The sequence below is a fragment of the Nesoenas mayeri genome (genome assembly GCF_963082525.1).
Source record: "Nesoenas mayeri genome assembly, chromosome: 2".
Lineage (NCBI taxonomy): Eukaryota > Metazoa > Chordata > Aves > Columbiformes > Columbidae > Nesoenas > Nesoenas mayeri.
Window position 1 is genome coordinate 25,731,747 of NC_137543.1, and position 14,484 is coordinate 25,746,230.

Sequence of the window (14,484 nt, forward strand, 5' to 3'; positions counted from 1 at the left end):
GAGGCTTGGCCTGATGTCTCCACAGGTGGACTGCTGAGCGCTTACCCAATGGACGTCTCAGGGTCCCAGGCAAGGATCCTAAGGAGCCAAATGACTCATAGAAGACCAACCCCCCTACCTTTGGTCACATTACTGGACTTACCTGTTGTTTGCATAATAGTTAGAGGAGCACCTAAATTTAGTCAGTCTAATTACAATATTTTTTTAAAATCACAGTTTTCTTTGTCAGGAGTAGACTTGTTCTTGATTGGTTGACGCAGCAGTACTACATGCCTCCCTTTCTTTGACAAAGAGCTATCAAACAGCAGACTTGAGTGACAAGACTCCTCACTTGAGTGAAAGAAAAGTGCAGGTGATCTCTCGAAATGCATACAGTTTGGCAGGGACGCCTCAGAACCCCTGCAGTTGTATAACATGAGGAGAGAACTCCCTCTGACCTTTTTATATTCCTGCTGCTGAAGATTAATGTGAAAAATCAGAGCTGTCCAGTTTGTTGCTCAGTAAGTGCAGCATGGGTTATATTATTATAGTTTTATTCAGGGTTGGAAGTGATTTGAAATAAAAGAAGCAAGCAAAAATAAGACCTATGATGAGACAGTTCGACAGGGACTGAAAGGCGTCATCGTGCAGTTTACGTCTGTCCAGTCATTATTTGGATGGCATACCTTAGATACTGCAGAAATATTAGAGGAAAAAGGCTGCAACTCATCTTATGTTTTAGCTTACAATTCTTAGAACTGCTCTGATCATGCTACAAAATGAAGGCTGATTTGTTTTCAGGTCAGCTAAACTGTTGATGGGTGCTGGCAGCAGTGAAGAAGATATAGATGACATTATTGATGAGATCTGTAATGACAGCAGCTTTGCCAAAACACCTCTGGTGAGTAGGAGTCGGGGGAAATGCGGAACGAATGAGAAACTAAAACTGTTTTAAAGCAAAAAATGAACTAAAACAAGCTGTAGGATAACTTGGAAATAAAGCAGAAAGGAAAATGCAACATTCCTGTAGTGAGGAACAGGAGAGATATGTAGAGGTGGCCTTACCCAGGCAGAAAGAGGCAATTAAAGGAAATGTTAAAGGAAGTGTGAGTTCAGGATAGAGCATACTGTCAAATATCATAGAATCACAGAATGGTTGAGGTTGGCAGGGATGTCTGGACGTCATCTGGTCCAGCCCCCTGCTTAAGCAGGGCTACCCAGAGCTGGTTGGCCAGGACCATATGCTGGTGGCTTTGGAATATCTCCAAGGATGGAGACTCTACAGCTTCTCTAAGTAATTGTTCCAGTGTTTGACCACCCTTACAAGAAGTAAAGAAGTTCTTTCTTATGTTTAACTGGAATTTCTTGTATTTCAGTTTGTGCCCATTGCCTCTCGTCCTGTCAGTAGGCCCTAGTGAGAAGAGTCTGACTGTGTCTATTCTTCCCCGTAACATATTCTTATACATTGATAAGATTCTACTGACCCTTGTATTCTCCAGGTTAAACAATTCCAGCTCCCTTAGCCTCCACCTGTGTCAGATGGTCTTAAGTCCTCAATCACCTTCGTGGTCCTTTGCTGGACCCACTCCATTATGTCTGTGTCTCTTTTGTACTGGACACATCACTCCAAACATGTCTATGAGGCCATATCTGGCGTACTGTGTCCAGTTCTGGGCCCTCCAGTACAAGAGAGAGATGGAGCTGGAGGGCCTTCAGGAAAGGGCCATGGAGAAGATCAAGAGACTGGAGTATGTTTCATATGAGGAGAGGCTGAGAGAGCTGGGACTGTTCAGCCTGGAAAAGAGAAGGCACTAGGGAGACCTTATCAATATGTGTAAATACCTGATGGGAGGAGTAAAGAAGGGGCCCGACGCTTCTCTGTAGTGCTCAGTGACAGGACAAGAGGCAATTAAGTTCCATCTGTACACAAGAAAACACTTTCTTACTGCGAGGGTGGTCAAATATTGGGACAGAGAGGTTGTGGAGTCTCCATCTGTGGAGATTTTCAAAACGCAACTGGACACAGTGCTGGGCAAGCTGCTGAAGCTGACCCTGCTTTGAGCAGGAGGGTTGGCCTAGATGATCTCAAGAGGTCCTTTCCAACCAAAATGATTCCGTGATTCTGGCTCACCAGTGCTGACTAAAGAAGGATCATCTCACTCGACCTGTTGGCAACGTCCCTCCTAACGCAGCCCAGGATGCTGTTACCTTCTGTGCTGCAAGGGTACCCTGCTGGCTCATGGTGAACTTATAATTGACCGCATTCTCTATGGCCTTCTCTGCAAAGCTGCTTTCCAGCTGGTCGGCCCCCAGTGTGTTCTGGTGCATGAGTTACAAGTGCAGGAGTTTGCATTTCCCCTTAGTTGAACTTCCAGAGATTCCCCTCAGCCCATTTTTGCAGTGTGTCGAGGTCCCTCTGAATGGCAGTGCAGTCGTCTGGCACACAAGCCACTGCTCACCGTTTTGTATCATCTGCACATGACTTCTGTCGTTTGACAGGAGGAGACAGAGATGAAACCGCAAATTTACATTGTCAAAACAGTCAGAGTGATAGAAAACATTGAAAATAGATATTCCCTTAGGTATCATTGGAAGAAAATTGTATTATTTATGCTTCATAACCCCCTGTTATTTTCATGAGTGACATTGGTTTTGGTTTTTTTGTCTTTGATTTCACAGAATCACAGAAGGTTAGGGATTGGAAGGGACCTCAAAAGATCATCTAGTCCAATCCCCCTGCCAGAGCAGGAACACCTGGATGAGGTTACACAGGAATACGTCCAGGCATGTTTTGAATGTCTCCAGAGTAGGAGACTCCACAATCCCCCTGGGCAGCCTGTTCCAGTGTTCTCTTACCCTCACTGAGAAGAAGTTTCTTCTCAAATTTAAGTGAAGCCTCCTGTGTTCCAGTTTGAACTCATTACCCCTTATTCTATCATTGGTTGTCACTGAGAAGAACCTGACTCCATCCTTGTGACACTCACCCTTTACATATTTATAAACATTAATGAGGTCACTCCTCAGTCTTCTCTTCTCCAAACTAAAGAGACCCAGCTCCCTCAGCCTTTCTTCATAAGGGAGACTTCTTACAAAGTGGCTAAAACTGAACCAACAAAAAACACTTGTATACCACAATATATATGTCTGAGTCAGAAAGAATTATGTCAGTGAATGTGTATGATTTTATCATTTGTATCCTGAGGACTTCCCATTTAGGATCTAGAATTCTAGCATTCAAGATTTCAAATAACCTGTTTCCTGTGCTGCAAATAGCAAACTTCAAAAACACTTTAACGTTCTGAATAACAGAAGTCCGTGATATGTTTCAGTAAAACAAAAGCTCAAAAACACCAAGGGAGAAAGTTCCTAACTTAAAACTGGTTTTAAAAGCATAATTATTAAAAAGAGAGCATGAAATACTAAGTCTTGATTATAAAGTCAGAGTGATCATGTTGTGTTAAATTCCATCAGGCAGAGCTGGGAATTCAGTATGGGAAGAGAGTCCTCATTCCCCATTTATTTGTTACTTCAGCAGCTTTTGTCCTAAAGAGCCTCACAGAAACACAAGCAAGAAAATTCCCAAATTCTTAGTCCCCTTCTTCTGTAACTGAGACTTTCTGGCTCCTGCTTTTTAAGTAAAACGATATTGTTAACTTGCTGTAATGCTGCCTTTTATTCTTTGGTTGTTTTTAAATAGAAATTGAAGTCTAATTCTGCAGGTTTCACATCGGAAAGCAATAGTGCTGTTGTACAGGCTTATAGGAAAAGGTAAGTGAAAAATGTCTTGGCTAGTTGAACATAGCTTGATTATATCTTGTTGTCCACCTAATAATACTGCTGCTGTTTAATTTGTGTTGGCAATAACTAAGAAAGAAACTGAGTATTTAGAGAAGCATTCATTTTAAAGAAAAAGGTAAACACAAAGATAATTTTGAAGAATTACTAATGTGCTTTCATGTGGCCAAAATTATCTATTATAAATGTATTAATTATTTAAGTTATTTAACAACAGCTTCCTTTGTCTTATGGAAATACACATTTATCAAATGCTGCAATATGTAGTCCCATATATATTTAGTATAGAGAGATGTTGTCATAGTGTTTTTCTTTGAACACATTGGTAATGAAATTTTAAAATCCTATAGTTTGTAAGCGTTTGGATGCTTTGCCTATATTTAATAAATATTGGTTTAGAAATACCATTTTGTTGAACTAGAAGAAGCATTGTAGTACTATCTCCAAAAGGTTGTGGTGTAATTTAATATTTTTTAATGAAATCCATATAGGTGCTGCCCAGTGTACCTGGGTGGAAGCTCTTCACCATATGGCATAGGAACAAATATTTCAAAAAGGTATGAAACGTAAAAAAAATAGTTCTACTTGCTTTATCATTATTTTTATTCATACCTATGTTTCTGGAGCTCTGCATTTGAACTCAACAGGACAGCCCTACTTTCATCTAAGCATGTGGCTGCCTGTAACTGCAGTTGAAGTCAGCTGGTCCCTTCCAATCCTCTGCCGTTAACCACGAGATCTTTTGTTTGTTTGAGGAGTTGAAAGATGTATGCAAATGAGACATGAGACTCCAAAAATCAGCTAAGGAAATTGCTGCTATATTGTTATTTTTCCCTGCCTCTCTTCGGCTCTCTGTGTGATGCCGAGTATGTCACACATCTAATTGGGCTGCTTTAAGTCTTCCTGGAGCCTGAACTGAAAATAGCCAGAGTGCAGTTCAGCTGCAGCTGAACTTAGTAGGAGAGGTATAACACTTTAAAGATTATCCCCAGCACCCTGTAGAACATTATTACATTTCCATATGGGATTTTTTGTGGTAAGTACTTATGCACTTGATGCGTATTTGGATGCTGGGTCAGGTGCCGTACCAGTGAGGAAGACCAAAGAGAATATATCCAGAATATCCATTTATTTTATGTGTTCAGTGAGGTTAGGAACCCATAAAAATAATACATGATCATATTGTTAAAACACATATCATAATGAATGAACCAGAGATGTAAAAAAAAAATAAGGTTACAGGGCAACCTTGCTTCTAGTATATGTGAGCGAGTGTTGTACTTTAAAACCATTATGGTCTGTGTAGCTTCTGTGATTGTAGTAAACTCTTGGAACTTTTTGTTCTTTTTTGACCAGAACGTGTGATCAACTACGTTGCACTGCTTGTGATTTTCGCGTGTCACTTTTCAATGATTACATCTGGGATCAGTCCTGTGATTATCTTTTTTTCAGGTATGTCTGAGGTATGTTTGGTAGTAGTATCCTGTTACTGTGTTTTGGGGCTTGATAGGAACAGGAAAGATGAAAAGTCCTTAGCACTCCTGTGTTATCTAAAAAGGATGCAACCTGTTTGCTGGTCAGGTGGGAAAGTCTAGAAGGATGAAACACATCCCATAATCTGTTTTCATATCTACTGCAATATGCAGACAGTCTGTGTGATGGATTGGCCTCTGGTGTGCCATTCCAGCATGCCTGCAAAATGAATGGGGACTGTTTGGCATGAACTTCTCACCATACCTTCAGTCACACAGACTGTGATTGCTTCAATCATATTTTCTTTTTTCCAATATCAATTACTATGTGGTCATGTTCAATGAAAATCAAATACATTTGTTTCTTAACAGACTTCTTTTTGAAGCAAGATGTGATTAAATGAAGGGTGGGACTTTTTTTTTCTTCTTATATTGTGATGTCTTTGACTTTAATTATTTCAATTTTTTTTTAAGACTTAGGGAGTTCTTACTTCCAGGTTCTCTAAAACTCTAATGCCAAGACTGAGTGAAGGGTAGCGTAGTAGGCATGCTCCTAATACAGACATCAGATTTCAATTCCTCTTATTTTAGTGAAGTCTGAATGTGCCCATTAACTGATGGAGGTAGTGGTTGTATTCAGATTGTGTTTGGCCACCAGGGGTGTGACAGCTGTAGTAGAACAGTAAGGGAGACATCATCTCCTTTTCCATTATTTTTCTTCTATTACATGTTATTTTTTTTCCTGTATTTCCCTTCCAGTTTCAAAATTTGAATGACAATCTTATGTTCATTGCAGGGGGGTTGGACTAGATGACCTTTGAAGGTCTCTTCCAATCCAAAGTATTCTATGATTTTCCCATTGTTTAAAGCAGCATTAAATATACAGTGTTGCACTAGTCTTCTAAGATGAGTTTGGTAGCTGGAAATGTTAAATAAAAATATGCTTTTTTTATTTGCTTAAAGTCTAAATTATTCTGCTTCTGAGATCTTGAAATTAACATTTTTTTTAAAAATAAAAAAGACTTGAAAGGCATTAGTATCAGATACTTGGAACATTGATTAAAATCTGTGATCTTTAGCAAGATATCTAGCTATTTACTTAGAATAATCTGAATTTTAAAAAGCAAACTTGAAGATTAAACATTTGCTTTCCATGAGTAAGTGTCTGACCTCTTTTTCTAAAAATTCTTCCTTCGATGTGTGTTTTGGGTTTTCTTTCTTTATCTGGGCTTGTTAATGTTGTTTCTGAGCAATTCAGTGGCCAGTAACTGGTGGTCAGGGGGAGGTCGTGAGAGCAGGGATAGTTAAAATGCTAAATTTTCTTCACTTGTTTTTTGAAACAACTTGTTTTTGTAATAGCCATGCTGATTTTTCATTTGTTGTGACTGATGCTTGCACAGGAGTTATTTATGGTTTGATCTACATTCTCTTCTGGCCATTTCATTTCAGTCACTTAAACAACCATCCTGGGTAACAGTTCCTGATGAAAAGTTTAACTCTCTAATTGTTCCCATTCTGCATAGGGATTTTAACAATAAATTTGATAAAAAAATTTTGGTAATTTCTTAACACAAGAATTAACTGTACCTGGTTTTCTTCCCCACTCTTCCTCTGGAGTCTCACACAGGGTCTCTAAATCTGATGGAGAACATTGTTTACAAAAACATCAGTATACAGTTGATCTGAGAATACAGCAACTATGCACCAAGACTGGTCTCAGGAAAGGATTGTGTTCAAAACAGTATTTAAGCATATCCTTAAACTCATTCATAACAATGGTACTCAGAAATGTTCTTAAGAGCTTTTCTGAATTGAAATGGTCTCATGAATCTTTTTTCTTTCAAAAAAAATGTGTGATCCTCAACTGAGTTCACTCCGTTGACAGGAATAACATGCCTGAGCTCAGTAAACTAAGAGCGAAGATGATCAAGAAGAAAGGAGCACGAGCATACGCTTGTCAGTGCAGCTGGAGATCCATTAATGAATTAACGGACCTCCAAACAGACCAGCAGCTTCGGTGGGTTTGCGGTAAACATACAGAATGAAGTCATCTTGCGTGTGGTACCTGCTTGCGTGGAAATGGGTTGTAGATGCAATTCTTTCCCGCACAGTTTTCTGAGAAAAGATGGAAACCTGAATACTTATATCTAGAAACAGATTATTATAACACCCTGACTTCAACTCAAAAGCTTTTTTTTCAATTCAACTGTCTTGCAAGCAGTAGGGGGAGTTGAATTATTAGAAAGCTCAACCAGTTTGGAGGCTTGCTGGAAGGTAAATGAGGTTAAAGCTCATACTTAGTTAAAGGAAGAGGAAATTGATAGATTTAGCCATGGGGCAAAGCAGCTTGAGGCTGTTCCTCATATCTAGCAGAGCGCCTTATTTCCTTTGTCTGCAAAATCTTGGACTCCAAGTGGTGAGTTGGGATGCAGCCATGACACACAAGCATATGAACTTCTGCATAGAAATTAATGCTGCTGTTCTGCATTGCTCGTAGCTGTTAATGAGCAAGTGGGCGTAGATCTCTTTAAAAATTACTGCAAGATCAGCTCTCACCTCGAAGGTTTCAGCATACCCCAAAACTTTATTTTACCCACCAGCAGCCAAAAACTGCAGGTGCTGGAAATTTCCTTCCAGTTCCTACTGCTTTCTTCAAAGCACTTTCAGATGACTCAGGACCTTTACCACAGTGAATTTTTTGGACTTCCCTTCAGCCTTCACTGAAAGAGGTGAACAAGTTATTGTACCATTATTAAATATTGTGCAATTTTAAAGAGATTCTGAAGAGTATATGACTCTTTTGTCATTTTTTTCAAGGGAAATAAGGCTCAGGCTTTTAAGAGGGAGAAAATGTATATCCCCGCTGGCGTTCAAGTTTGGATTTTTCAGTTTCACTTAGCTTTCACTTCAGCTTCACTTCAAAGTACTACATATTCAGAAAGTGTAACTGTCTTGTTTCAACACACTCCCGTCCTCCAGTAACATCATAAAACTACTTCCAGTATCATTTTACTTGGTAAATTTTCTTGATTACTGTTAATGTCACTGTAGTTTATGAGCTCTTTCTTTTCATTATGTATAAATAACACAGGAGATGGATTTGAGTTTGGGCAGGCAGAGAGGAAGGAAGGGATTACCAGTCCTGGCAATTGCTACATTGAAAAGTGTGTCAAAATGGGAAGTCTGTCAGTGTTTTTTGCTATGCAGAATGTGGTACTGTACAAATAAATTCAAAATTGATTACTTTGTGCAATTCTATACAGAGCCTTCTTTTTTTGTGAAGTTTTGCTCATGGCTCTAAATCTGTATATTGTCAATCTGTTCTTTTTCTGAGCTTTTCCAAAACAATTATGTGATCTTTCGTATAGAAATCATCTCTTGAATCTGTCGCTTTTTCTGTACCCCTCTGAAAGAGCAGATCCCGGTAGTGACCAGAAGCATAATGTCCTCTGCATCGCGATCACCTTGCCCCTCTGTCAGTGGTTTTTTAGAACCTGCACTTAGAACTCTAAGCAGTAAGTGTTCCTGGGTTTTCTTCAGGTGGGCCTGGGTGATTTCCATTCCCAGAGAAACATCCGTGTTGAAATGGTAGAAGAAGAACTCCCAATAGTAGGATGTAATTTATTAACAAGCTCCAGAGAAGAATAAACCTATTTTCTATCCTTTTTCTTGAAAAAGGATGCATTTCAAAAAGTGCTAAGCTGCCTTGACTTGCCTGTTCCAAGGCCATTTGAAACTAATGACCAAGTAGCCCCACAGGATGCTCTTTTGGCCTGAATTTGCACTGGAACTTGTGGCACAATGTCAGGAACAAGTTAGGCTTGCAACTTGTGAGCAGGAAACAGGGAAAATAATAAGACCCATCTCAGTTCATGAGACCAAGTCTTATGTGACTTGGAAAAGGAGCATGTCTCCTGTACCCTGTTTTAAACAAACCAGGAGAAATAGTCACCCCCACTGGAGCAGTTTGCACTACCAAGTGTGTGGAGCAAATCGTGCAGAAACGAAAGTTCAAGACATCCATTCTGGTGATTTTTGTGGCAAGAAGACAGCCTGGAGCACTTGAAAAGTGGAGACTAGGAAGGAACTGAGACGAAAGAGTGTAGGAGAAGTGAAAAAGGATTAACACCAATATCAATTGACATTAGTCAGCATTTCTCCTAGGTCACCTCATCCCTCGCTCTTCCGTTAGCCTGAAGAGCTGTACAAAGAGAGCTCACTTTCTGAACAGAGATTGTTGGCAGGTGATTGTATCACTAACGGCATTAAGACTGTGGTCCAAGTATTCGAAATGTTTGAAGGTAATCTTTACTGGTAAATATATTTGGGAACCTGAGCATTCCCATGAAATCATCATGTTTATTCAAGTGTAGTTACTTGTTTCTGGCCTTGGTCAGAATGGTGGGATATAACAGCTCTTTGCCCAAGTGAAGTTTTAAACGTGCAGAAATAGTGCTTATTTTATTGGTCTTCATTACAGAATTTGGAGTATTTTTACATGTGAAAATAGTTACTATGTCAATAAATAAAATTATTTTGTTGGAAAGAGCAGTGGTATTAAGTATTTGATTTCCCGTCCTGTGCTTTCATCAATTGCATGTTACAAACCACTCTGAAGTCATAAAATCAAAATAATGTGAAGGTAAAATTTGAGCTTGAATATTCATTTGATGAAGGCATTGTAAGATGGCACAAAGTTTTCAAGTTGTAGCCCAGACCCCTAAGTCATACTTCCATGTCAGTTATCTGAGACAGCAGGGATTATGTAAAGAATTCTGTTCAAAAATGCCATTCAGCTGTTGTCAAAGGGAACTACTTGGAACAGTTTTGCAAAGTGAGTATGTGACCGCGGCTTTGCTCCATTATTTTGCTTTGGAAGTTTATAATACCATTTCTGTTTGTGAAATGGGCAAGGCGAAAACTTCAGACTTCCATTTTGCTTGGGTGATACGCTTGGAAATTCTCTAGCCCGCAGCATTAGTCTGCAGCAGATCCCTCACCAAAACAAAAGCCAGGAAGGATGGCAAAATGAGAATCCACGCAAAAGCGTTTGCTTGGAAATGTACTCAGTAGTTTAATGTCATACCAGCTTTTCTAAATCTATGTTCCGTCAGTACTTCTGGATAGGAATCCAAATCAGATGTACATCGTACATTTTGATAGCTTTCCTTTATCAAATTTTAATGTGCTGTTCTAACTATATCTCACTTGTTCTACCTACAAACTGCGGAGTGTGTCCAAACCAGATGGTGAATATATAGCTCAGAAGAGTCATTATTAAGGCTTTTGCCCTGCCATAAAATTTAACTTACAGAAGCCTAATAGCATTATATATTGCAAGCTCTACACTGTATAAAATTGAATAAAGATTTTTTTTTCCTGAACACCCATTTCAGTTTTGTACTGAAGGTATTCTGCAAATGCCAGGCACTGGAAGCTGCCACTTGTTGAAAGACTGCTCACTTCTCTTGTTTCCTGACATGTGAGTCTTCGGGTCACGTAACCAGCACATGTGGTAGTCACACAATAGGGGAAGGACTGGGCTGGGTGCTATGCAGGCAAATTTTTCTTCCTTCCAGGCTCTTTTTGCACAAGATATGACCATTTTTTTCTGTTGCGTGACACCTGATAGCTGCAGACAGGCCAAGCTGTAGGGGTTGGAGTAAAGGGGTATCAGGTGCTGCGCATCTGTGAGGGCTGCATATGATGCTTGGGATTTGGCAGGTGTGCTTGGAATGAGTATTTTTGAAATGTCGATACTTTAATAAATAAAAAGTTGGAACAAATCTGAATTGTGTGTCGTAGAAATTCTACTGTGTTGTTCCTATCCAAGAGAAGCCTTATGAAAATGGTGTAGGACCATGTTTTCTCTGTCAGAAGGGTTATGAAATGCCCTTAACACAAAACCGTCATCCAGCTCATGAGAAACAATAAGTACTGCTGTGTTTTCTCACATCAGAGAGGATGTAGCACATACCTGAAAAGGAAATGACCTTTAACATTCTTTACGAGATAGCATGAGGAGAGCACATTAAATTGCAAAGAACTCATAAAGGTGAATGCATTTACCACATTCCTTGGATGTTTACTTAGAAGAAAAGGTGGAGCCAGCTGCTGTGGGAGGGGGCAAATAGCTGAAGTTCTTGCAGAGTGGGATGCTGGTACCTTGGTGTGTCCGTCAAGGCAGGTTAGCACCGGTATCATACTGCTCCCTTAGAAGTGGGAAATCAGTCAGGGAATGGCAGCATTTGCTGTCCCATGGGTCTTGCCGTAGAACACCATTCTTTGTACCAAGAAGTTGCTCTACAACAAATCCTGGTTCTCCATGGTGATGAAAGGCTGCCTGGCACACATTAGAGTAGCAGACACAAATATTTCCTATAGTCCATTCTGAATTTGGACTTCAGGTGTCGGTGCTCTTCAGGCAGTAATTACTTCTCAGACTTAGTGTGGACTCAGTGAGAACACACAGGAAACGCTGCCTCAGGAATACTCCTGACTTACCCTACTTAAAATTGCAGGGTCACAGAGCACCCTCAGAAGGTAGTGTCCATATATGTTCAATTTACATTGACAACTTTTGGTCTGTTGGGCTTTAAATGTGATTTGGGGTAAAATGTGATTATACAATCTAGTCTGCAGAGGGCAGAGCAACACCGCTGAGCGTTACAGCTCAGGTTTCTGCTTCATTAATACAAGCTCATACTTTTTTTTTTTTTCTGGAATAATGAATGTTGATATTCAACGGACTGAGGCTTCTTGCATTTGTTTTCTAATGCTGTAATTATAAGTGGGGTAGCCAGATTTGTGGCAACTCCACTTGATTTTTGTGTGACTTTTTAAATCTCGGCCTTTTGCCATTTTCTTTTTGAAATTTGCCATCTTTTCACATCTCAGATGATATGCTATATACATTTTGTTTTGAACATATGACATTCTAAAGTGTACAGCCTCTACTCGCCAAAACCACTTAACAATTTCATGGAAAATTAACTCAGACTGGGTGAAAGGCAAATCCCAAAGGCAATTTAGTTCTTCACTGATGTTGTTAGAGGATAAACATACAGACACTTACATGTATATATATACACACAGATTATTTTATGCTTCATTAGCTGACAGCTAAACAAGTTAATCTGCTCCAGTATTGGCCATGGACACTTGAGAACCGTTTGGATGAAGTCATTGTAGAATCATAGAATCACAGAATGTTAGGGATTGGAAGGGATCTCAAAAGATCATCTAGTCCAATCCCCCTGCTGGAGTAGGAACACCTAGGTGAGGTCACACAGGAAGGTGTCCCGGTGGGTTTTGAATGTCTCCAGAGTAGGAGACTCCACAACCCCCCTGGGCAGCCTGTTTCAGGGCTCTATCACCCTCACTGAGAAGAAGTTTCTTCTCAAATTTAAGTGGAACCTGTGTTCCAGTTTGAACCCATTACCCCTTGTCCTATCATTGGTTGTCACCGAGAAGAGCCTGGCTCCCTCATTGTGACACTCACCCTTTATATATCTGTAAACATTAATGAGGTCACCCCTCAGTCTTCTCCAAGCTAAAGAGATCCAACTCATAAGGGAGATGCTCCACTCCCTTAATCATCTTTGTTGCCCTAATAGGAGAAATAGTTGAACAAAATGTTTTAGTAGAAATAGAAACAAGCAAGGCTGAGTAGCAGACTGCAAGAGGCTGCATGCAGAAAAGTTCTGTGAAAATATTTTCTTAGGTAAAAAATCAGCCATTGTTTTTTGTTTACTTCTAAACTGAAGAAGACACACCTTAGAGAAAGAAACAAAAATAGCTTGCTGCAGGGTGATGTGCAAATGCCCACAATTTGCCAGAAGCAAGGATAGAACTTCATATGGGAGGTGTCCTTTTTAGGAGTCCTTTAGAATTGCAATTCTAGGGGCTGGCACAGAAGCCGGGGGTGAATCCACCCCCCCCCCCAATCCACTGCCCTTCAGTCACTTCCATCCCAAGAACCTGAGCTGCAGAGGGAAGCGAAGTGCAGGAGGGACTCGTCCTCTGAGGGTACCTGCTTGCTTCCCCAGGAGGATGCTGTGGAACACATGAGCTGAGTATGATTCATTTGAGTTTGGGAGGCTGTCCTCTAAAATGTGTGAGAAGGGTTTCCTGCAGTATTTTGAAACCTGTTTCTTGGTGGTAGGTTTTAGATACAAGAGCTAAGATAGTCACATATTTTATTTAGATATTATAGTCAGATATTACATTGAGATATAAAAGCTAAGACATTCAGGGCTGCTAAAATCCTCTTAGCCAGTGGTTATAACTGTTATTCAAACATAAGCAAATAATCTTGAAGTTTTTCATGAGAGTTTAGTGAAACTGAAACCCTTACAACCTCAGAGTGCACTGAGAGGCAGAGAGGAGGAAGACATTTTCATACTGATCAAACAATACTCTAGCTCCAAGTGTCTTAAATACACCTGTTTTAAAATGGCATTGCTTACAGAGCAGAAAAAATGTTAACTAGCTCTTGAGTGGTGGTAGGATATCTAATAAGTAGCCATAGAATTTTTCAATCTCTATTTAAAGGCAAGCAATATGGCCTTACCTAAGGCAATGAAATGTATGTGATAGTAATTAAATACAGTGAGCACAAATCTTTCAGCTAAGGCAAAGCAGCTTTGGGCCAGTCAGCAATCTGACAGTGCTCAGCAGCCCGAGTCCTGCCTGCCCTGGTGTAAACAGCATTCACAGGAAGGGGGGAAACAGCTACCAGAGACAGGAAGGTTGAATTTAGCATCAAACTCCTTATCTATGAGAGCGGGCTGCTCAGGATGCTGGTAGGAAAAAGTGTACTAATTGCTCCAGCAGGCTCTGACAGCTGCCTGGCCCTTCCTGGGGAGACCATTCATAGCCATGTAATCAGGGTACATTCTTGCGTATGCAGATGGATTTAGGAAGAGATTATATCCTGAGGACAGTTATCCAAAATAATGCTTAACATGGCGTATTATGGTCTCGCTAAGTCTCAGTTGCTGACACTTGCAGGAAGAGACTGATCTGCAAGCTGAAGTAAGAGGGGGTTGTCTTTTAAAAATCAAAGCTTTATCATAGTAAGATTTATTAGTTTTTAGCCCTAAAGAAATACAAGCCTTTCATGAATTTTAACACGAACTGCAGTATCTGGTTCATATCAGAGCTGGCACAGCTCTGGTTCCAGCACTTTAGAGATAAAAGTTGTTGCAGCATTAGTTTACATGCGTTGAATCAGTGA

General features: G+C 40.1%; 1 protein-coding gene across 1 annotated transcript in view; it reads left to right on the top strand.

Annotated features, from left to right (window-relative positions):
• Positions 1–7,291, top strand: part of CFAP418 (cilia and flagella associated protein 418) — a gene marked incomplete at both ends in the record, with an annotated part of 8,165 nt that extends 874 nt beyond the window's left edge. Inside the window, 5 exons of the mRNA XM_080339866.1 lie at positions 781–880; positions 3,677–3,747; positions 4,266–4,331; positions 5,131–5,226; positions 7,132–7,291. Of these exons, the coding sequence (XP_080195992.1) occupies positions 781–880; positions 3,677–3,747; positions 4,266–4,331; positions 5,131–5,226; positions 7,132–7,291 (493 nt within the window). The remainder of the gene's footprint in view (positions 1–780; positions 881–3,676; positions 3,748–4,265; positions 4,332–5,130; positions 5,227–7,131) is intronic.
• Between the last annotated feature and the right edge of the window lie 7,193 nt (positions 7,292–14,484).